General features: G+C 35.3%; 1 protein-coding gene across 1 annotated transcript in view; it reads left to right on the top strand.

Annotated features, from left to right (window-relative positions):
- LOC144976974 (xanthine dehydrogenase/oxidase-like) overlaps positions 1–25797 on the top strand; it is a 74180-nt gene that overhangs the window by 18953 nt on the left and 29430 nt on the right. Inside the window, exons 8-16 of the mRNA XM_078921630.1 lie at positions 149–241; positions 1520–1594; positions 2217–2361; positions 9285–9452; positions 10262–10338; positions 19738–19831; positions 22405–22517; positions 23058–23245; positions 24997–25162. Coding sequence (XP_078777756.1) covers positions 149–241; positions 1520–1594; positions 2217–2361; positions 9285–9452; positions 10262–10338; positions 19738–19831; positions 22405–22517; positions 23058–23245; positions 24997–25162 — 1119 coding nt within the window. The remainder of the gene's footprint in view (positions 1–148; positions 242–1519; positions 1595–2216; positions 2362–9284; positions 9453–10261; positions 10339–19737; positions 19832–22404; positions 22518–23057; positions 23246–24996; positions 25163–25797) is intronic.

Genomic DNA, 25797 nt, shown 5'->3' with positions numbered 1-25797 from the left:
CTTGTTAAGCGCTTAAAGCACGTTTAACGTTATGATTAATTCAAGGTCAGTTTATGCCACTCCCCAATGTCAAGTTGATTTCAACATCATACTATATTGAGTTGGTTGGTCACAAATTATGAGCTTTAATACTAAACCTTATTTCCAGCCGAACTCCAATGGCTGCCAAATGGGTGAAGAATGTTGTCAAGTCAAAAACGCAAAATACGCTCGTATCAGTGACGATGGTGAGAAAGATCCGGTAAGTATAATTCATCCATTTTGACTAGAATTTTAAACATGATTCTTTTGATATACTTCATAATGAGTAGATACTTAGATAACCACGCCTCTCGGACAGTCGTCATACTGTAACCAATGACAATGATTGCTAAACATAGCAAATTACACAGGTTTTACTATCTATGGTAAGTGTCTAAGTAAAATATCCCACTGTTCTACCGCTTGGTGAATAAAATTGCACCGAAATCTATGTGTAAACTTAAACGATTATCTGGTTGTGAAAATCATGTGATATCTAGTCACCCATTTGGCGGGATGTAAACAATAATTATCAGATAAATGTCGAATTCATTCACTTTATTGTTTATATCAACCAACTACGTTTGTCCGGGCACATGTGAAGGTGTGTCACACATTCCATGTTTTGATTGGTCAAAAATCTACTAGTTAATTATTTGATAATCATGTATAGATAGTTCGAAGTTGACGTCACTCAGGTCTTTGTTATTGATTTTTTCCATCCTCGTTTATGAGTAATTCTCACTAAACCGTATTAATCAGACTATAAACGTTCAAGGTTACACACAGTTTTGTATGTTGGTCCGTTATACTTCCGGATGTCAATATTTTGAGCTTCTTAGACAAGCGCATACTATCTATAGCTAATGTGAGTGGGGTAAGGAGAGTGTTGTGATTAGCATTTCATTCATTTTATTGATGATTATACTAGATATCTTGTATCATCCGACTCAGTCCATACACGTGTACTCATTTAGTATGAAACGATGTCAGTGTCTGTTTCATACACACTTTTTCAGTCCTGCTCCCTAATCTCTCAATTTGATATTAGTCATTTAGTCCTAAGTCGAAAGAGAATGATTTTACTCAAGTATCCCAAGCATAACCAGATAATAATACATTATAATTTCTTTATCTTGCTTGGTTTCTTGATTATTTTTAATTCCCATGAGACTAGGTATCATGTTTGGGCCTCTTTGTGTGTGTATGTGTTTGTTATGTGTGTGTTTGTTTGTTTGTTTGTGTGTGGATCTGTATGTATGTGTGTATGTGTGTTAGTGTGTTGTTTAACTGTTTGTGATTTTTGAATGTTTTTCTTCATTTTTCTTTATTTTCTTCCTTTTTTGTTTTTTTATTTATTTGTTTTTTTTTGGGGTGGTTTGTTTTTTCGTTTCTCTATGAACTTCCTTTTATTTCATTTTATTGTTTTTATTGCAAATATTTGCTTCCAAGAGACTAGTATTCACTTTCAAATCACTCAATTATATATTTTCCTCAGATGGAAATCGATGGTAACTTCTCCGAAAGTCTACTAGATATAGACCAAGAATTCATATTTCCTCCAGAGCTTCAGGTAATGCTATTCAAATATGTAGTTACAACCTTGATTCCTGAATAATGTCATTTTAACTTTACTTGAGCTTTTAAATGGCACAATATCCACTAAACGGACTCAAAACTGTTACAGGGGATCCCAAGCCATAAGCAATACTTAACATGTTGAAAAGACATGACACCTGTTAGGTGATATTACGATTTTTCTGTTATAGACAAAGCTGTGAACGACCGGGTACTCATTTTACACCTGAGTAGAGTGAGAGAATGTGGGGGTGGGAGGGGGAAGCGTAGCTCAGCGGTACGGTCTTTGCTCTGTACACGAAAGGTACCGAGTTTGATCACCCGCCGCTGCGCTGTGTGGCCTTGAATAAGTAACCTATCTCTGAACATCTTAACTTTAAATTCATTTTTCTTATCTGGCTCACCTGACGTGCACATGTTTGCAGGTCTGATAACGAAACGCAATGTTGATCTTGTTTTAACTTTGTTGTTATGAAGAACAATGTGCGTTGGTTTGAAGATAAACAAACAAGTCGGGTATCACCCCAACATGACACGGTTTGGTGGCGATGGGTCATGCATTGTCGACATGCTTGTTAAACTTTAAATCTTTAACACTATGTAAATATTCGTTACAGCTACGATCATCACAGTTACACAGTGAGAGTCTATGTTTCAAGTCGGAGACGATTTCATGGTACAGACCAACAAGTCTGCAGGAGCTTTTGAATTTGAAGAAGAAATTCCCTCATTGCAAACTTGTGACTGGAAACACAGGCTTAGGTGAGGGAACATAAATCAGTCTACCCCTCCCCAATTAAAGTAGTAGTAGTAGTAGTAGTAGTAGTAGTAGTAGTAGTAGTAGTAGTAGTAGTAGTAGTTGTAGTAGTAGTAGTAGTAGTAGTAGTAGTAGTAGTAGTAGTAGTGTAGTAGTAGCAGTAGCAGCAGTAGTAGTGCAGTAGTAGTAGTAGTAGTAGTAGTAGTAGTAGCAGTAGTAGTAGTAGTAGTAGTAGTAGTAGTAGTAGTAGTAGTAGTAGTAGTAGTAGTAGTAGTAGTAGTAGTAGTAGTAGTAGTAGTAGTAGTAGTAGTAGTAAGCCCCGCAGTCCGTATGATGCTTGCTGAGAATTGTGTGATTCAGTCATAGTCGATGAGTATAGCTGCTCTCACCATCCATGTTAATTGTTTCCATTGGTCACGGTCCTGTGCCAGAGTTTTGAGGCTGTCAAGATCTTGTTGTGACTTTAGTACTTATTATTATTATTATCATTATTATTATTATTATTATTATTATTATTATTATTATTATTATTATTTTTATTATTATTATTATTATTATTATTATTATTATTATTATTATTATTATTATTATTGTCATTATTATTATTATTATTATTATTATTATTATTATTATTATTATTATTATTATTATTATTATTATTATTATTATTATTATTATTATTATTATTTTAAAAGGTGCATAAATTTGAGTCCCGAAATTCAGCTTAACTTAAGGAGGAATTTTATAATCATGAGGTTTGCACTCAAAAGGACGCTCAGTGAAATCGACCGACGTATACAGGAGATGCAGGTCTGACATCGGAACCCATTTATGGGGGCTCGTTTAACATTGTTGTAATGGACAATATTTTGCCTCATTTTTTTTTTTTAGATTTTCATGACAACAATGACCCATAATGAAGTGGCTTACCAGACCTGCAAATAAGCACACGTCATTCACAGTCTAATGATCCCAGTTTTAGGTGATGAAAAGGCCCTTGCTGAGGGCAAAATAGTCTTTTCCATCATATTCCCCACATCATTATTGTGAAGGAGACCAGCAAACTCATCTTGGTAGGGTCCTCAATGAGGATTCGGGTTCCTAATAAAGCACTTATCCTTGACCCAATTGAGATGATATTGGACAGTGTACAGTCAAGTACAATTTTATTCATTCTTTGTTACCAAATCAATCTTATGAGTGTGGAAGGTTGGGGGGGGGGGGTGCTAGTATGAGAGTTAAAACATTTAATTAGTTAATAGTGCATTCAAATATAAATATAATGAGGCGATTATTATTATAATGTTGATCTTATACCAGAATGGCGCGATGGGTCACAATTACGCTGAATGCTCTGACCGGAGCATAGTTGAGTTCTTGGAAAGGGCTCTTTAGTCACATTTTCTTACCGTACTCAGGTGTGAAATAGGTACCTCTACTCGATAACAGCTTTGTCTCTGATCGAAAAAAATTGTAATGTCGCCTAATAGGCGTCATGTCCGTATTAAATGTTACCTGTTGCTGGTGCCTAGGACGGTCGTGAGCGCCTTGAGCACATATGTGGATATTGCGCTATACATATATGCCCAAGTTTTTATCTTTAATATTTTACTCCTCGGTATATAATATCGTAGTTTAACCCTTTAATGATGAGAATACATTTTGCTCTTGATAATTTATCTCATTATTTTTAAATCTCTATCAATGTTTCATTTTTTTTTTTTTTGGAGTAGTAACTGAAAGTTTGTCTGTGTGTGTGTGAGTGTGAGTGTGTGTGTGTGTGGGGGGGGGGGGGTGTGTGTTAGTGATATTTTGATTGTCATTCTTGAAACTATGACGCGCATAGAGCACGACCTGGTCGTGGCTATGCCCTATACAAGTGCTACATATTATTTTTATCATTGTTACCATTATTATTAGTAGAAATAGTAGTAGTAGTAGTAGTAGTAGTAGTAGTAGTAGTAGTAGTAGTAGTAGTAGTAGTAGTAGTAGTATTAGTATTAGTAGTCGCAGTAGTAGTAGTAGTAGTGTAGTAGTGTAGTAGTAGTAGTAGTGTAGTATAGTGTAGTAGTAGTAGTAGTAGTAGTAGTAGTAGTAGTAGTAGTAGTGTAGTAGTAGTAGTAGTAGTATAGTAGTAGTAGTAGTAGTAGTAGTAGTAGTAAGCCCGCAGTCCGTATGATGCTTGCTGAGAATTGTGTGATTCAGTCATAGTCGATGAGTATAGCTGCTCTCACCATCCATGTTAATTGTTTCCATTGGTCACGGTCCTGTGCCAGAGTTTTGAGGCTGTCAAGATCTTGTTGTGACTTTAGTACTTATTATTATTATTATCATTATTATTATTATTATTATTTTTATTATTATTATTATTATTATTATTATTATTATTATTATTATTATTTATTATTATTATTATTATTATTATTATTATTATGTCATTATTATTATTATTATTATTATTATTATTATTATTATTATTATTATTATTATTATTATTATTATTATTATTATTATTATTTTTAAAAGGTGCATAAATTTGAGTCCCGAAATTCAGCTTAACTTAAGGAGGAATTTTATAATCATGAGGTTTGCACTCAAAAGGACGCTCAGTGAAATCGACGACGTATACAGGAGATGCAGGTCTGACATCGGAACCCATTTATGGGGGCCTCGTTTAACATTGTTGTAATGGACATATTTTGCCTCATTTTTTTTTTTAGATTTTCATGACAACAATGACCCCATAATGAAGTGGCTTACCAGACCTGCAAATAAGCACACGTCATTCACAGTCTAATGATCCCAGTTTTAGGTGATGAAAAGGCCCTTGCTGAGGGCAAAATAGTCTTTTCCATCATATTCCCACATCATTATTGTGAAGGAGACCAGCAAACTCATCTTGGTAGGGTCCTCAATGAGGATTCGGGTTCCTAATAAAGCACTTATCCTTGACCCAATTGAGATGATATGGACAGTGTACAGTCAAGTACAATTTTATTCATTCTTGTTACCAAATCAATCTTATGAGTGTGGAAGGTTGGGGGGGGGGTGCTAGTATGAGAGTTAAAACATTTAATTAGTTAATAGTGCATTCAAATATAAATATAATGAGGCGATTATTATTATAATGTTGATCTTATACCAGAATGGCGCGATGGGTCACAATTACGCTGAATGCTCTGACCGGAGCATAGTTGAGTTCTTGGAAAGGGCTCTTTAGTCACATTTTCTTACCGTACTCAGGTGTGAAATAGGTACCTCTACTCGATAACAGCTTTGTCTCTGATCGAAAAAAATTGTAATGTCGCCTAATAGGCGTCATGTCCCGTATTAAATGTTACCTGTTGCTGGTGCCTAGGACGGTCGTGAGCGCCTTGAGCACATATGTGGATATTGCGCTATACATATATGCCCAAGTTTTTATCTTTAATATTTTACTCCTCGGTATATAATATCGTAGTTTAACCCTTTAATGATGAGAATACATTTTGCTCTTGATAATTTATCTCATTATTTTTAAATCGCTATCAATGTTTCATATTTTTTTTTTTAGAGTAGTAACTGAAAGTTTGTCTGTGTGTGTGTGAGTGTGAGTGTGTGTGTGTGGGGGGGGGTGTTAGTGATATTTTGATTGTCATTCTTGAAACTATGACGCGCATAGAGCATTACCTGGTCGTGGCTATGCCCTATACAAGTGCTACATATTATTTTATCATTGTTACAATTATTATTAGTAGAAATAGTAGTAGTAGTAGTAGAGTATAGTAGTAGTAGTAGTAGTAGTAGTAGTAGTAGTGTAGTAGTAGTAGTATGTAGTAGTAGTAGTAGTAGTAGTAGTGTAGTAGTAGTAGTAGTAGTAGTATAGTAGTAGTAGTAGTAGTAGTAGTATAGTGTAGTAGTAGTAGTAGTAGTAGTAGTAGTAGTAGTAGTAGTAGTAGTAGTAGTAGTAGTAGTAGTAGTATTAGTGTAGTAGTAGTTAGTAGTAGTAGTAGTAGTAGTAGTAGTAGTAGTAGTGTAGTAGTAGTAGTAGTAGTAGTAGTAGTAGTAGTAGTAGTAGTAGTAGTAGTAGTAGTAGTAGTAGAGTAGTAGTAGTTAGTAGTAGTAGTAGTAGTAATAGTTAGTAGTAGTAGTAGTAGTATGTAGTAGTAGTAGTAGTAGTAGTAAGCCCCGCAGTCCGTATGATGCTTGCTGAGAATTGTGTGATTCAGTCATAGTCGATGAGTATAGCTGCTCTCACCATCCATGTTAATTGTTTCCATTGGTCACGGTCCTGTGCCAGAGTTTTGAGGCTGTCAAGATCTTGTTGTGACTTTAGTACTTATTATTATTATTATCATTATTATTATTATTATTATTATTTTTATTATTATTATTATTATTATTATTATTATTATTATTATTATTATTATTATTATTATTATTGTCATTATTATTATTATTATTATTATTTATTATTATTATTATTATTATTATTATTATTATTATTATTATTATTTTAAAAGGTGCATAAATTTGAGTCCCGAAATTCAGCTTAACTTAAGGAGGAATTTTATAATCATGAGGTTTGCACTCAAAAGGACGCTCAGTGAAATCGACCGACGTATACAGGAGATGCAGGTCTGACATCGGAACCCATTTATGGGGGCCTCGTTTAACATTGTTGTAATGGACAATATTTTGCCTCATTTTTTTTTTTTTAGATTTTCATGACAACAATGACCCCATAATGAAGTGGCTTACCAGACCTGCAAATAAGCACACGTCATTCACAGTCTAATGATCCCAGTTTTAGGTGATGAAAAGGCCCTTGCTGAGGGCAAAATAGTCTTTTCCATCATATTCCCCACATCATTATTGTGAAGGAGACCAGCAAACTCATCTTGGTAGGGTCCTCAATGAGGATTCGGGTTCCTAATAAAGCACTTATCCTTGACCCAATTGAGATGATATTGGACAGTGTACAGTCAAGTACAATTTTATTCATTCTTTGTTACCAAATCAATCTTATGAGTGTGGAAGGTTGGGGGGGGGGGGTGCTAGTATGAGAGATAAAACATTTAATTAGTTAATAGTGCATTCAAATATAAATATAATGAGGCGATTATTATTATAATGTTGATCTTATACCAGAATGGCGCGATGGGTCACAATTACGCTGAATGCTCTGACCGGAGCATAGTTGAGTTCTTGGAAAGGGCTCTTTCTTCACATTTTCTTACCGTACTCAGGTGTGAAATAGGTACCTCTACTCGATAACAGCTTTGTCTCTGATCGAAAAAAAATTGTAATGTCGCCTAATAGACGTCATGTCCCGTATTAAATGTTACCTGTTGCTGGTGCCCAGGAAGGTCGTGAGCGCCTTGAGCATATATGTGGATATTACGCTATACATATATGCTTAAGTTTTTATCTTTAATATTTTACTCCTCAGTATATAATATCGTAGTTTAACCCTTTAATGATGAGAATACATTTTGCTCTTGATAATTTATCTCATTATTTTTAAATCGTTATCAATGTTTCATTTTTTTGGGGAGTAGTAACTGAAAGTTTGTCTCTGTGTGTGTGAGTGTGAGTGTGTGTGTGTGTGGGGGGGGGGAGGGGTGTTAGTGATATTTTGATTGTCATTCTTGAAACTTGATGCGCATAGAGCATGACCTGGTCATGGCTATGCCCTATACAAGTGCTATATATTATTTTTTATCATTATTATCATTATTATTAGTAGAAATAGTAGAAATAGTGGTAGTAGTAGTAGTAGTAGTAGTAGTAGTAGTAGTAGTAGTAGTAGTAGTAGTAGTAGTAGTAGTAGTAGTAGTAGTAGTAGTAGTAGTATTTACTTTTTAAAACTGCAGATTTAGATATTTTTCTAATTAAATAGTACCAAACAACAATTTGACCAAATTTTAAAATGAAAACAATATTATGTTTAACCGGAGATTCGATAACTTGGTAGAATACACCATATATACTTGAATGTTAGAACTGGAGATCCAACACCCCGACTGAATACAACTAAGAACTAACTACAACTTGAATGTTAGAACCGATGATACAATACCCTGACTGAATACAACTATGAAATTACTACGAACTATGAAATAACTACGATTTGAATGTTAGAACCGGAGATTTAAGACCTTTATTGAATGCACCTAGGAAATAACTATAACTGGAACGAGAGAACAAGCAATTCAATTCTCCAACCGAATGCACATAAGAAAGGAATTTTGCTCACATTGCTCTCGTCCTATCGGGGCAGGCATTAAATTCGGAGGTCTCTATGGTGGAAAGCACTGTAGACATGTCCAAAATTTATTATAATAATAGTGCCGAACAATCAGGATGTCTAATGCTCCAAGTGTATGCTGTACTGTTATAAAGATGACTACCAAAATTCTAGTTACATTACAAATCGTTATTACAACTCTACTCTACTTTCATATCCGATTTTATAGCATTGCTTGTAACTGCTGTATAATTTATGAATATTTTATTTTATTTTATTATATTTGATGTTTATATTGCTTTTAATTAGCTACGTATTTTCATCAATTAGTTCATGACAGTGTATAAATCTGTGCTAATATAAAGATGAATGCTGTGTAACATTATAATAATTTCCATTCAGGATCAATAAAGTATATCTTATCTTATCTTATCTTATCTTACTCGTTACTATGAAGTGCTTAGATCGTGGTGCCATGTTGTATGTCTTTATTACACACCGAGAGAGAGTGTTGTCTTGTCATTTAATTTGTGCCATGATCAAAAGATAAAAACAATCGTAAAGCGACGAAAGGAAGTTATCATTGTGGATAAGCGGTTCACACATATGCACACAAAAAAAAAAGAGAAAAAAACTTTCATCCGGCATAACCCAAAACAAGTACTTAATCGATGATGTATGTCTCATTTCATCATCCAGGTATTGATGTGAATGTCAAGGACAAAGAATACCCAGTACTGGTATCGACCCAAATGATCGTAGAATTGCACGAGATGAATGACACTGACAAGGGACTGAGTATCGGTAGCTCGGTTTCTTTAACAGATGTTGATACTAAGCTGAAGCAACTTATACATGCATTACCGGGTAAGTTTGCTATCATTATAGGTCATCATCATCATCATCATCATCATCATCATCATCATCATCATCATCATCATCATCATCATCATCATCATCATTACCATCATCATCATCAGCAGCAGCAGTAGCATTAGCAGCTACATCAGTAATTCTGATTTTACTTCAACAGCAACTACTACTACGACCACTACTACTACTACTACTACTACTACTACTACTACTACTACTACTACTACTACTACTACTACTACTACTACTACTACTACTACTACTACTACTACTACTACTACTACTACTACTACTACTAATACTACTAATAATAATAATGATACTACTGCTGCTGCTGCTGCTACTACTGCTACTACTACTACTACTACTACTACTACTACTACTACTACTACTACTACTACTACTACTACTACTATTTCATTATCATTTTATTTTTATTATTATTATTATTATTATTATTATTATTATTATTATTATTATTATATTATTATTATTATTATTATTATTAGTATTATCATTGTTATTATAATCATCATCATCGTCATTATTATTATTATTATTATTATTATTATTATTATTATTATTATTATTATTATTATTTTCATTATTATTATTACTACTACCACAATTATCATTATTATCATTATTATTATCATAATTATCACTAATATCATCATCATGACGAGTATTGTCATCATCGTCATCATTATTTTTACGAGATGAAGACAACAGTAGCGACAATAATGACCAATACAATGGCATAACCGTATTTTAGAAGTTTGTAATATTCGTCTATTTCCCAGCATGGAAATCGAGGGTCTTTGTGGGTTTCCGAGAGATGCTGAGACACATTGCAGGTCTTCAAGTCCGCAACGTTGCAGTGAGTATTTCCCAATGATGGGAAAATAATGAATGGAACCAATGTTTCGTTACATAAGTTCCATAACATGCTACTCCCATCATTTTTTATATGGATGTAATCGATTATTTAGTCCGAAGTTGACCGGAAACCCTCCGAGTTCTAAGGATTTCTACTCCCCCCCCCCCTTCCCCCCGCCTTTTTTTATTTTATTTTTTTTGACTAACTAAATAGAGATTTGAACCTGTCTCTATTTAAATAACGAACAAGGAGGAGTCAGAGAGATGTGTTTCAATACTTCAAACAAGAGTCCGTTTTTGGACAAAGTTTATGTTGTGATGTTCGCGTTTGAAAGAGTAAGAATGAGTAAAATGCTAGCGCAAAGGGACCGTGATCGACTTCGGGTGCAATCGAGGGGTTTTTTCTAACCCCCTGTCCACTCAGCAGTGATTGGGTAGCTGGGTCTGTTAGATCTGGCGGAAGGTATTTTGCGATAGACTAGCGTCCTAACCAAAGGATAAGACGCCATTGCTGTTGTACGTTTCACGCTATAGATAGTCGAGATAAAAACTCCGGCTCCATGGGCCTAATGGTTCCTGAAGGACTGCTTTTATCGGGGTTTTTTTCTTGTTCTACTCTGCACCATCTTTAAAAATAGATTTGATTTATTCAGTCTCAGACAGAAAACGTAACGAGGATTTTGACAAAAGTTGCATCCCATAAGTTGTTACGCAGGAATACGGTAGATTACCTATGAAAGCGCAAACTACCCCCCCCCCCCTTTCCCCCTCTCTTGAGTTAGTAATATGACGATGGTATCCAGTCACGAAGTTCCCTTATCGGGTAATACAGCCAAACTCTAATAAAACACTTTTTTTTTATCCTATTTTAGCCATAAGACTTCAAATGTGACTCATCGCCTCAGCCCGATTTTGTATCTATTTAGGCTACATTCTGGTAATGTGGCTATGTTATCTAGTGGTATGGCACTCGCTTTCGGATCGGAAGGTCCTGGGTTCGAGCCTCGCTCGGCGCATAGTTGAGTCCTTGGAGAAGGCTCTTTACTCACATTCTCTCACCGTACTCAGGTGTAAAATGAGTACCTGGCCTTTAACGGCGTTGTCTTTGTCCGAAAAAAAATGTAATATCGCTTAACAGGCGTTATGTCCCGTCCTACATGCTAAATGTTGCTGTTGGCCAGGGGGCCCTTGTAAAGCGCTTTAATCACGTTTAGAGGATGTTGCGCTATATAAAAGCTCAATTTATTTAAAAATTAAAATTGTGTGTTGCACTGCTGCTCGGCGATACCGTGCCTTTATTATCACAAAACTTTAGCAAAAAAATTTAAACGTGGCCATCGACCTTATAGGTGACAATGGTCATATAAAATTCTTGTAGTACTGTTTTGTCTTTGGGATAAGTACGTTACACATATTATTCTACTCGATTCTAATGTGAATGAGTACATGGCTATAGGCAGTGACAGATATTGTAAGAGTTTTAGTACAAAATGGACGCCTAACAGGTTCCATATGTACAAAATGGACGCCTAACAGGTTCCATATGTCCTGCTGGGGGAATAAGAAAAATTAATTGTAAAGTACATTGAGCATGGTGGATCCTTGGAAATGTGCTATGTAAATGTTTATATTCATGCATTTACTTATTTATTAAATACAACATCAAAAATATGAAATTTGGTTTTTATTTATACTCAATACTGCAGAAGACTAATATTGCGCTTTCATGATTAATTTCTACTTTTTAATGTAAAAATATTAATTACTCTTTTGTCACCTGATTCATTCTGACAAATCACCAGATTGACAAAATAAAGCACACGGAGACGGGGTTTATCCCGGTTTCCATCTAGTGAACCCGACAATATTATTATAAAATATTGTCCATTACAGCAATGTTGAATCAATCCCATTATTGCGTTCGGATATTAGACTTGCAAATAAGAACACGGTGGTCAATAGAATGTTAAATAAACTCACAACATCCGCCAGCCGGATATAAGTACCAACACACATTGCTGTATGTAACCTTGAACGTTTATAATCTGATATAATCTAGTGGGACTAATCACCAAAACGTCTGTCTAATAACAACAACAAACTTTAAAAATCCATTTTAAAAAGCTCGTTGAAAATCTCATGTATAAATCGTTGTTGTTGGTCGCATTTCATAACCAGGCCATAATAAAGTCATTATTTCAATTATGTTTGGATTTCACCACTGACTACTCTACGTGACTAAAGTCTCGTTTCAAAATAGAATTGGACTCCGGTAATTTATTGTTTTATATAACAATATTATAATCCTTCACGTGCTTTGTTGTCATTAGTTGTAAGCTCATCTTTCATTAATAGGCAACTATATGACATAGATTAGTAAAATTACTATGATTAATTAGTAAGATTACTAAAAGTCGAATTAAGATATCGTACATGATATTAATAGCCGAATGGAATGGAAGCTTCAATGCAAATAACGAAGGCAGCTATTGTGGACGTTTCGAGTTTCCCCTCTGTCAACAAAGCTTGATGAATTAGAGATGAGAGAATGGATGTGTAAAGGCAAATAAACAAAACTAAAATATTTCGCCTTAACAACGTAATTCATCCCTAACTCGTCTTTAGTGATTCATTCATCGTGTTTTATTGATAAAAGGGATACCCGAAGCATACACATTATCTGTCTTCCTTAATTAAAATGAGGCTTCTATTCCATTTGACTTTTTTGTCATTTATTTATTCGAGCTTCAAGCAGCAAAATTCGCAACAAACATTATATGCCAGGATTTGTAAACATTGGGCACGAAAAGATCATTAAATATATAATTCATCGCGTCAAAACATTATTTCTGGATAAAAAATAGCATAGTAAAATTAAAATGACCTAAAATTTAGATTTTATTACTGGTCGCTTTCCAAGAAAAACATATTTGAATAGTTTGAACAGCTGGGTGACAAAGAAAGAAGAGTAATATTAGTTTTTTTAAGGTCAGGGAGATGAATGGAGAACCATGGTCACCGATGTCTGGCACAGACTTGGTACTTGAAGAAGAAGAAGAAGAAGAAGAAGAAGAAGAAGAAGAAGAAGAAGAAGAAGAAGAAGAAGAAGGAGGAGGAGGAGGAGGAGGAGGCGGAGGAGGAGGAGAAGAAGTCACTTTCATAGACGTTATTTATTCTCCAATATTGACCATAAAGTCTCATAATATTTTTGACAATAGCGTCATTTTTAAGCATCTAAATATTGTTGATCTTCTAGTTTCAGAGCATTGAATGTTTTTGTTCATTCATCTTAACAACGCCATTACCACATTATCTCATTCGTCTGTAGTGTTTCATTCATCCTGTTTTGTTGATAAAGGGGAAACCCAAAAAGTTCATTTGTCTGTTTTCGTATATTAAATTGAAGTTTACATTCAATTTCACTTGGCCGTAATACGACATTGAAATCACGTTGTTTGAAAAAGCTCTCAACCCACTGAATAGATAGCAACCAAATATTTCAAGGCATGTAGAAGGGTGTTATTATACCCATAATATTAAGATATGAAGTGAGTAGAAAAGTGCCAGAAGACAATAGAGAATAAAATTATTTTTTTTCGCGGCGGTGGTGGGGTTTGAACCTGCGACCTTATTGGTACGACAACTCCGCCTGGCAGGTGAGAGCGTGGCTCTACCGTGTGAGCTATCCACGAACACAAAAATATTCGTTTCAAACCCAAAGTCATTGCTAGATCCCTCTCTCACCCACTTCTTGAGATCGCCGATTCGTTCACCACCATCGCGAAGTAATTTTGACCAGCGGTTAAGCTTAATAGCCAATATTCTCATCACAAACATATAACATAGAAACGATTGAGACATTGAGTATGCTCCGGTGTATGGGGTGAATTTTTAATTCAGAAAAGTGAGTGGAGCAGGCACTTATGTTGGTAACAACAAGATATGAAGTGAGTAGAAAAGTGCCAGAAGACAATAGAGAATAAAATTATTTTTTTTCAATCGTTTCTATGTTATATGTTTGTGATGAGAATATTGGCTATTAAGCTTAACTGCTGGTCAAAATTACTTCGCGATGGTGGTGAACGAATCGGCGATCTCAAGAAGTGGGTGAGAGAGGGATCTAGAAATGACTTTGGGTTTGAAACGAATATTTTTGTGTTCGTGGATAGCTCACACGGTAGAGCCACGCTCTCACCTGCCAGGCGGAGTTGTCGTACCAGTAAGGTCGCAGGTTCAAACCCCACCACCGCCGCGAAAAAAAATAATTTTATTCTCTATTGTCTTCTGGCACTTTTCTACTCACTTCATATCTTGTTGTTACCAACATAAGTGCCTGCTATACCCATAATATTCTACCGTAGCGTTTTTGTTTTTACAAAAAAGGACATGTGTGACCCATGACCCCACAGCGGTATTATTTCAAGATGAACCCTACTCCACAAAGGTGAATCAGAAATAAAATAAAAGATAAGAAACACGAAGAACGGGTTTTCGCAATACAAGATTTATTTTCTATCATAACGAATTGAATTAATCTCAAGTTGTATATACCTGGCCTTAAATTCAATTGCCAAATTCCTCCCACCTTAAATAACGCTCTGAGACTGTGGGTCATATATTATTATGTGTTTCATAAGAAAACAGGTAGTCCACATGCTTTGTTGTCATTAATCCTGAGCTCATCCGTGATTAATAGACAACTAAATGATTTGTGTTAATAAAATCACTAAGACTTGGGCACACAAAGCTCATTAAATGTAACCCGTCTAGTCAAAACAGTACCATCTGCATGAACCAGATAACAAAAAAAAAAAGAAAATGGACGTGTAAAATTAAATTACCGGAAATGTAATTTCTTATTTCTTAACACTTTCATAGACCGCATTCATTCTCCTCAATCAAAAATATTAACTTATTGCAAGTCTTATATTTTTGACAATAGCTTTATTTTTATCATATAAATTACAGCGGCATAATACGATTCATAGACGATGACTCGCAAAGATATTCAAAGATCTATGAAAACCATATTATAGTTTGCATCATTGCCTTTGGTTGCATTATGAATGAATAACAAAGAAACCGATAAACGCACAAAAAAGACATAAGGAATAAATTCTTAAAATAACGGGTTGGTCTGAGCAAAGTTGGTATATGGGTCTTCATACTGTAAGTAGATATTTCAGCTATTTTGGCGACAATGGTTTTATCATTACGGGTGTTTCTTTTTTACGAAACCCGCTAAAACCTGCCGAAACCTGACAAAGTTATGGGGAGTAGGGAGCAATGGGGAGTGAACCTGGGACTCAGGGAAGTGTACAGCATTTGGGGAGTGAACCTGTAACTGGGTTTCAGCGGGTTTCGTAAAAAAGTAATTGCATTTTTACGAAACTCGCCGAACCCCAGTCCGAGGTTCACTCCCAAATGGTGTACACTTCCATGAGTCCCAGGTTCACTCCCCACTGCTACCTCCTTCCCATAACTTTGTCGGGTTTCGGCGGGTTTCGGTGGGTTTCGAAAAAAAGAAACCATGTCGCATTGTAATTACGTTGTTTTAATAGATTCTCAAACCATTGAAGCAACCCATTTTTTTCAAGACATGTCTGTAGATGAATTTATAGGACCCAAAATGTTCAAACTTAGCTTTTGTTTAAAAAAGAAAAAAGAAAAGAAAAGAAAAACATCGGTGGCCAAAACGGTATATCTAGATAATGTCGAGATGAATCTGACTCCGAAAAGTGAATTCATAAATTAAATGATGACACACGCTATCATCGAGGGGGGAAGGAATTTTTGTTGTTGTTATTTTTGTTATTGTTGTTGTTGTTGTTGTTGTTGTTGTTGTTGTTGTAGTTCTTAATGTTGTTGTTATTTGTTTGTTTATTGGTTGTTTTTTTTTCTTTTTTTGTTTTGGTTTGTTTTTTGTTTTTGGGTTGTGTTTTTTTAATGTCATTGTGCGGTATAATATTTATTTTCTACCATGGCGAAATTAAACTCATGTTTTATATTTATAGCTATAAATTCAAATTCCACTATCCAATTCATCCGGACTTAATACCTCTTTGATAGGATCGGTCATAATATTGTCTACAAATACAGACACTTTTTTTCTACACATATGGTTTACGGTATTTACAGTTGGTTTATGGTAAAAAAAAAAGATTCACATATTCGACTAGTCTACAACTTAGAATCGAGCGAAACTGATGACAACTTGGAATCAAGGGATACCAATATTTTCAGGATAATATTAATTCCACTCAATCCTATAGATTTTTGCTACTTTTTGAAATGGGAAAAAATGTATTAAAAATGAGCATGTACATAGATAGTTTTATTCAACTACCATTAACATGCAAAAACTAAAGACATTAGCTTTGATACTATGCCTGTAATTTGTCTCAGAAAAATGTAATAAATAGAAATGGGGTAAAAGTAACCCGTGTAAACTACGGATATAGCCGGTTTTAGTGTTGAGTGACTTAATGTTATCAAGAAAATCCTCTGTTCGACAGATTTTTTAGATCAAATTTCAGTTGGAGACCGCGGCTAAGATTATTTGATTATAAAACCCAGAAAAACAAGGTTGAAAACCGACTTTCAAAATATCTTGATATTAGTGACTTTCTGTATCGGAATGGTCCAAAAACAACCTTAAGTCTCTATCGCATTTGTCTCATTTAACTCTTCATGATTATGCGCAGGTTAAGATGTGATATAACTATCAATAAGCCTTAATTACTACCTTCTTATGGAGATAAACAGAACATAAACAGCAAAGACGCTCAATTAATTATCCAAATATAGTTACAAAGGCTAACAATATGGATATCTTGGAGTCACCTATTATTACCAACATAGTAAAGCTGTAATAATGTTTACACCATTTAAAACTTTTCAATAACGTGCTTGCTTATAGTTACATAATTCAATCATTTTCTACAGAAGAAACGAAGTTTAGGCACTCAAACGCAAAAGAAAAGTAGGGAGTGGTCTTATAACTGAATTCGTAAAACACTCACTCGATTGTACACCGCTGTGTCTATTTTCCGTACTTTACCAAGATCTTTTTTCTGAGAATTTATTTAGATTTTCTCTTTAAAAGCTGAACATACTCCATTATTTCTTCTACTGGCGAACGTATTATTAAGATTGTCTCTTAATTACATTATCTATCTGAATAGCACCAAACAGTGTTGTTCTACTTCTTATTGAACTATCTGTTTCACGCTGCAAATTCAGCAATAATCTACGCTCCTTAAAACTTCAAATGTTTTTGTGAAGTTTTTTTTTATCTATTGATACGTTGATCCTCGGTTTGTCGCCTTTAGGCCAGGGTTTGAGTTCCACTGGAAAGGCACAACGTTGAGTCCTTGGAAACGACTCTTTACTCACATTTCCTCTCCAAAATCGTGGGTGGCAGTAGAAATATCTCTGTAGTAAAAAATTAATGTTTCTCTTTCAAAATGTTGACTTTGGATCCTTATTTAAAGCAGTTTGAGCAAATGTAGTGGAAACTGCGCTGTAGTAAAGTTCTCACTTTTTAAACTCTAGAGATATAACTACTGCTCCTACATATAAGGCAAGATACGACAAGCAAAGAAAAGTCCATGTGTTGGTATTATTTTAATCACGTAAGCTTCTTCCCTGGCCTTGTTCTTAATCTCTACAAATCTGTTTGTTCAATATTTCAGCTCTCATCCACAAGTTTTAACTATATCATTTTATAATAATAACAATAAGGATTTTAACAAGGCGAGCTTGGGGCGGATTCAAAGCGATTAAATATTATCTATTAAAAATGTTAAACATAAAAAAGGAAAGCAACATTTAGAAGCATTTCATAAGTGATACAATGGACTCCATTGAATATTAACTCGGAGATGTCAAAACGTGCCGTATAGTGAAAACATACTCGTAGGACATGGATTACATCTTATGTTTCAATGAGGACAATAAAAAATATGCCTTTACGCCACGACATTACAAGATAACGTCGCCTAGGCATTCCACGAAGGAATATAGATAATTCATCAATCAAGATGTCTAATGTCAACAGGAATCACCCATGTTGTCCAAGTGAGCAAATTGGGGTTTAATAATCTTTCTCAGGGAAAAAAAACTAATTGCCTGAAGCGGGGCTCGAACCTGGTACTTTCCGGGTCACAGTGCAATGCTTTAACCACTCGGCCACTTCGCCCCCTATGAGGATATTGTTTTTTGAGACATTTGTTGATAGTCTATCCTCAAAGTTCTTTTTTGGCAACATTTTCAAACCGATATCATATCGTTTTGAGAAGATGGGTCACAATAATAGTGCAGAAAAGTAATGACGTCACACCTACTAATCTTCTGGTTCTAATTTCATTGGAAGTGTAAAACTACTCTTCCTAATGGCTGGATAAATACCTTGTGTAATTGATCGCATGGTTTCAGAGTGATGACATCTGATTTTCTAGTCTAAATATAATATTTCGGTCGTCAATAAAGATCATCCAACCCCAGTCTTTTACGTCCTGTATTATTATGAATATGCCAATACACCCTGATTGCTACTAAAATAATTATGCCACCGTATGATTCAATATGTAACCTATTCATCAATAGTCCTCTAAAGGACTTGTTACATACACACTTCCAAGTAGTTTGGAACAGGAAGTGTGTGACGTCACAACGCCTTTCCTCTTTTACATGTCACAGCAAATATTTTTTATTGTCGCAGATTATAAACCGCAACAATAACATTTGAAGAGGTGATTTTCAAAATCCTCCTTTTTCTTTTTCATAATGCAAATAAGAAAATCTCTCCTATTTTTATTTACTGAGTTAAAAAGGAAAACGCTTGTTTTCTTTGCCTTGTTAAACAATACTATAGGCGTTTTATAACCGGTTTTTCCCTGCTGATGGTAACGTGGTGCCAATAGATAAAGAGAGCGTTTTAGGAAATCTTCTTTGGGGCATCACTTTAGTTGGATAATATCAAAATGTTATTTAATTTGTCAAAAAATACTCTATTGAAGTCTAAGGTCTGAGACTTTTTGAAGTGTCATCTTCATCTTTCGATAATCCTACTTAGGATATAAATTTTATTGCTTGAAATGAAACAAAAATATTTTGTCAATGTCATTTTTAAAAATAAGATAAATAGTTCTACGCCTCCGCCAAAATAGCATGGAGTAATGGCATCACGCTTACAATAACAATTTTGACGTATATTATACATTTAACATGATGTAAAATTTTCTTGACCAAAATCGATTTTTTATCTTTTTCTATTTGTTTGTTTTCGTTGTATTATTTTTCTTTTTTTTTTCTTTCTTTTTGCTTTCTCATAATGTATTTTGTTTGTTTAAGTATACGGCAAAAGGAGATTTTATTGGCTTATTGATTTTGTTTCCAGAGTATTGGAGGAAACATCATGTCAGCAAGCCCTATATCTGACATCAACCCAATGTTACTGGCCTGTGGAGCTGTCTTGTCTGTCGTCGGAAATGGTATCATGTTTTCATAATTTGTTGGTGATTATGATCTTATTATTGTTTTGGTCAAAATATGTTGATTTGATTATTTATTCATTCATTTCATATCTTATAAAACCTTGAGGAGAGCGGCATTATTCACTCCACGTAACATAAAGGTATCTAGTTCAAGTCCCATCTGCGCTGTGCGGCCTTGAGCTAATCATTCTCCCCTGACCGGGGTGGGTGGGAACTATTCTAATGGTGATTCATTCTTATCAATTGTAGATCATTTTCAAGATGATTTTATATACATTTTGAAACGTTTTTAATAACCTTAACATATGGCATAAAATATGTATCGTCACTAACAGTTTCTGACCATAATACATTTGTCGACCGTGGAAACTCGATTTCTCCCATTTCAAATAACTTTGAAGTTAGTAATGAACTCAAACAATTCTTATTGTGTAATTTGATTGAAGCTATGTGGTCTAGTGGTATGACACTCGCTCCGGATCGGAAGGTCCTGGGTTCGAGCCTCACGCTCGACGCATAGTTGAGTCCTTGGAAAAGGCTCTTTACTCACATTCTCTCACCGTACTCAGGTGTAAAATGAGTACCTTGCCGTTAACAGTGTTGTCTTTGTCTGAAAAATTGTAATATCGCCTAACAGGCGTTATGTCCTGTTCTACACGTTAAATGTTGATGTTGACCAGGGACCCCTCGTAAAGCGCTTGGAGCACGTTTAGTGGATATTGCGCTTTTTACAAGCTCAATTTTTTTTTTTTTTTTTATATAAAATTGTCACTGTAGCTCCGAACAAAGACTGTTTTTTTTTTTCTTGCTTAATAGGTTCGATACACGTACTGAGACGTTCCTCCTGCATGTGTATGACCCAACCCATCCACACGATATTATGTCGGAGAGATTTATATGCTTAATAGAGTGAATGGTAGTGTTAATTTAAAACTATTTATTGATTCCATACTCCTAGAATTGAGCGTCCTCCAAAGGACTGGAAACAGAGAGTGTAACTGGTGTATGAACGAGAATGACGATCTTCGTTGGCGACGTTAACTTATTAAGGTTAGGAACATGAAACACCATCTCTTTAAAACTAAAGGACCGGTAAGAATTTATTGAGTCCATCAGCGGGCTGATTACCAGCTCTCAGAGACTATGGGGCCGAATGCGAGGAACCTGTGACGTCAGGACCGGTAAGAATTTATTGAGTCCATCAGCGGGCTGATTACCAGCTCTCAGAGACTATGGGGCCGAATGCGAGGAAGCTGTGACGTCAGGACCGGTAAGAATTTATTGAGTCCATCAGCGGGCTGATTACCAGCTCTCAGAGACTATGGGGCCGAATGCGAGGAAGCTGTGACGTCAGGACCGGTAATAATTTATTGAGTCCATCAGCGGGCTGATTACCAGCTCTCAGAGACTAAGGGGCCGAATGCGAGGAAGCTGTGACGTCAGGACCTTAGTCAACTTATTTTCAAAAACAAGGGGATATTTGTCTATACGGTTTATTCCAAGTTAAGATTGGTATGACCCAAGCGTCAGCCGAACTGCAGAGCCGTAGAGCGAGCAAGGAAGAGGTGTCTTAATCAATGCCACACAGCGCAGCGCACAGCGCAGCGCACAGCGCAGCGGATAGTCGAAATCAGTTCCTTTTGGGTACGAAGCAAAATCCATACAGTTGAGCCATGCTGCCCCTTAAGTAAATGTTTTATTGGAGGACAGCGGATGTAGTTCTTAAATTGCACATTTTGTTACAAGGTTGAGGCTGTGAGCCGCAAATGAGGTTAGTGAAAGTAGGTTGTGTCGATATTAACTGTATTACACTGGAGAAACGTATTTAAAAATTTGGCCAGATTATTCGTTCTTCAAATATCCATCGATACTAATCAAAACTCATTTTGACAAAAACTCTTAAATCTGGGTCTCGGACGTTATTTGAAGGTCTAGTTTTTCGGCTAAATCTTTAAATGTTAAATACATTTTGTTTTTCAAAAGAATAAGGCAGTTAACTTGTTAAATCCTTGATCAAATGAGTTTTACTTTTTTAAAGGAAATAGAAGGAAAGGAGAGAGAAGAATAAACTAAATGTATTGTACAAAGGACAGAAAAACCAGGTCAGGTTGCCATTACAGATCTTCACACATTCTTACCCGCAACTACAAGACTGGAACAACTTGGATAGCTACCAATAGAACAATAGGATTCACCAGCAGCTTGGTTCTAAACAAAGACAATCGGTACTTTTTATTCTTCTTAGAACTTTTTCACGTCATGTGATCAGAATGTATAAAAGTCAAAACATGATCGGATTTATAATGTTTTTCTCCACTTTTATGCTCGTCGGAAAAGTCTTTCATAAGGGCGGTGATGGAGATAATGGCATCCGCCATTTTCCCGATAGTTTAGAACCAGTTACTATGCGTCATTACGAGGGAGTCATTATGGGACGTCACAACTCATGAATCCTATTGCCAATGCTGAGCTGATGAGTCTTCCAACGAAGAAGTTTCAGTTTGAAGAGGAAGAAGAATAAGCATTTTTATCAAGTGATAGTTTTCATTTTTCCACATGACTAATTTCAGATGAACAACATAAATTTGTACAAATGGATAAAGACTTTTTCATCTCTCGCAAGAAGACAATTTTAAAGCAAGAAGACGTTCTTTTATCTGTATTGGTGCCATTTACCACTGAGGTGAGTTCATGAATTTCAAATAAAAAGCCGTCAACCTGTATTTTTTTCTTTTGCATTACATATATAAAATGTGTGCCGTGGTGAAGAATATAGGAATTAAAATTATCCCATCTATCGGGAATCTCTGTGGTGTAATGGTAGCACGTCTAACCGGTAATCAGGAGGTCTTAGATTCAATCCCCAGTCGAGAAAGACTAATTTTGGGTTTGTTTGTTTTTTTGTTTTTGTTTTTTTTTTTCTTGCTTTGCCTGGCACCGTTTCATACACACTTGTTCATACAGTAAAGGTAGTTAATTACATGTTCAGGGTTAAAGAAAAAGAAACAAGTTTAAAACAAAGATTTTCTTTTCTCTTATTAGTTATTTCGCAATTAATTGTTTGATTCTGGACGAACTATTTATTAGATTATAAAGAATAATGACGATGATGAAACGACTATGTTGAGAAAGAGGATGAAGGGGTGCGCAGATGGTGAGGGAAGATTAGAAGGATGAGGAGGATGACAACGACGACATTAAATTTATTTTTCTTATTTTCTAGAATGAGTACTTTTATTGTTTCAAACAAGCGAATCGAAAAGAAGTTGACAAGGCTATCGTAAACGCTGCCATGTTTGTCTGTATGGATGGTACTCGAGAACACAAGGTTAAGGACATTCGTTTGGCCTTCGGAGGGATGGCGGAGAAGACTGTCATGGCAACAAAAACAGCGGAAGGGTTGAAAGGAAGGTGATGACTGAGCAAAATGTTGAAATACAATAGTATTTGATGCATCGTCTCAAAACGGTATTATGTCGGGTTGATTTAGATGCAGAAAAGTAAATTCATAGCCAAGTGTGGTTGCTTTGGGTTCAGTATAGAAAACAAAACAACAACAAAAGAAAGAAACAAGAATTATTATAATTTTGTATTGATATGAGGGCTCGTGCCAAAAGCATTAGTTGCATAATTGTTATATTTTTGGAGCCTTTCCATTTTTTAAATTACTTTAATATTAAATTGATTTTATTGTCTTATTGGGGAGAGATAATATACTTCCGTAAAGTGAGAGAGAAAACAGAAAATATTATTCCTGACAATTTTTGTCTCCTTTTGACATCTGATCAATTCCTACATAATACCAAATCCAGACGATGAGTCATAATACTTCTAATAATGAAGTGTACTCTTAATGTATAGAACAATTAAAATGTAGCATAGTATAACATGGCAGGTCATAGTCAGGCTTGTTTAGGTCAAAGGCCTTTGAATGCTCATTGAAGAAAAAGAGATGAACGGTTCAGGTCAAATATTTTTCCATATGTTCATAACTATTGGGATCATTTGAAATCATCTGCAATAAAAACTATTCAAATCAAAAACGTATTACCCAAATACATATATTCGCTTATTTCTGAGGTCGTAAAACATGTAAGCAAAAAGCAACAACTGCTAACGATTAGATATGTGACAATGAAAATATTGAAGGCTAGGTATGGGCACTGACTTTAACCTTTCTGTCAGTAACTCAAACAATTAAAAAGCAACAAAAACAAGCAACAACGAAAGAAACGAACATAATTATTTTGTTTGTACCCAAAATGTTAGCTGTATAATTATTTCATTTTGAATTCTTTCCTTATTTGATTGTTTGTTTTGGGGTGTTTTTTTGTTTGGGGGGGGGGAGGTTGGGGTTTTTTTTTGGTTTTGTTGTTGTTGCTTTTCCTCCTTGGTACAGTTCCTGTCATTCGTAAATATTAATATCAGGTCATAAAATCCATGATAAATTCCAGTTCTTAGAGTTCATATTATATCACCAACATTACTTTTACTCTTACTCATTCTTCTCCCCCTCATCCTCCTCCTGCTCCTCCCCTACTGCTACTACTGTTAGTAGTAGTAGTACTACTACTGCTACTACTACTACTACTACTACTACCACTACTACTACTACTACTACTACTGCTATTACTACTACTACTACGACGACGACTACTACTACTACTACTACTACTACTACTACTACTACTACTACTACTACTACTACTACCACCACTACTACTACTTCTAGTACTACTACTACTACTACTACTACTACTACTACTACTACTACTACTACTATTATTATTATTATTATTATTATTATTACTACTACCACTACTACTACTTCTACTACTACTACTACTACTACTACTAAATACTACTACTACTACTACTACTACTACACTACTACTACAACTACTACTACTACTACTACTACTACTACTACTACTACTACTAACTACTACTACTACTACTACTACTACTACTACTACTACTACTACTACTACTACTACTACTACTACTACTACTACTACTACTACTACTACTAACATAATTTCATGAATTATTAATTAACTTTATAGACGTAGTTGTACCGTATCTGTTAATTTATCTGTTAATCAAAACCGATACTTGTTTCATTGCCTAATTATTTATATATGTTATTGACGTGTTTTCAGAATCTGGGACTCCTCATTGTTAGAATTGGCTTGCTCGGACTCCATGTTGTCGTCTGACCTTCAACTTTCAGCCGGAAGTCTTGGTGGGATGATAGCCTACCGAAGGACTCTCTGCCTCAGTTTTTTCTTTCGATTCTACAATAGTGTTCTTTGGGGTATTTCCCGGGCAAGTTTTGAAATTTAACATTTATGGCTAGCAGCATTCTTTAAAAGGCTTGAAATGAACGCATTACCTGCTTGAATTATCACAATTTTTAGGTGTAAAATGATTACTTAGCTTGCAACCTTTAAAAAATACCCAAAAAATCATCGTAACAGCGTCTTATAGATAGTTATAAGCGTCAAATCTCGTAAAAATGATAGTTCCTCAAAGCCATTAGGCACATGGAGCCGGAATTTATTCCGGTCTCTATCGCGTGAAACGGGCAATACCAATTGCTTGCTAATCTTTAGATAGGACGTTAGTTTATCGTGAAGGACTTCCCGCCAGATCTAACAGAACTAACTACCCAATCACTGCTGGATGGACAAGGGGTCAGAAAAAAATTATCTCGACTTTACCCGCTCTCTTTCTGTGAAGCGCGTGCTCTACCAACTGAGCTATCGGGACCACCATTCTAATTGTTGTTGACGGCTTGGAATACCTTGTAATTGCTTTTGGAATATTAAGTGTATATAGCACTAAATAATAGCTCGCTATTTTCTCAAATTTGTTGAAAACATAGCTAATAGCTTAGCATCACAGAGTAAATGTTATGCCGTCCAGTTGAAAGGAATGTTAAGCTCATTTGTCTTTCTCAG

The sequence above is a fragment of the Berghia stephanieae genome, chromosome 7 (genome assembly GCF_034508935.2).
Source record: "Berghia stephanieae isolate SIO BIC M18660-M18661 chromosome 7, UCSD_Bste_1.3, whole genome shotgun sequence".
In the NCBI taxonomy this organism is placed as follows: Eukaryota; Metazoa; Mollusca; class Gastropoda; order Nudibranchia; family Aeolidiidae; genus Berghia; species Berghia stephanieae.
Note: the sequence above shows the minus strand (reverse complement) of the source record. Positions and strands in the feature narration are given on the sequence as shown.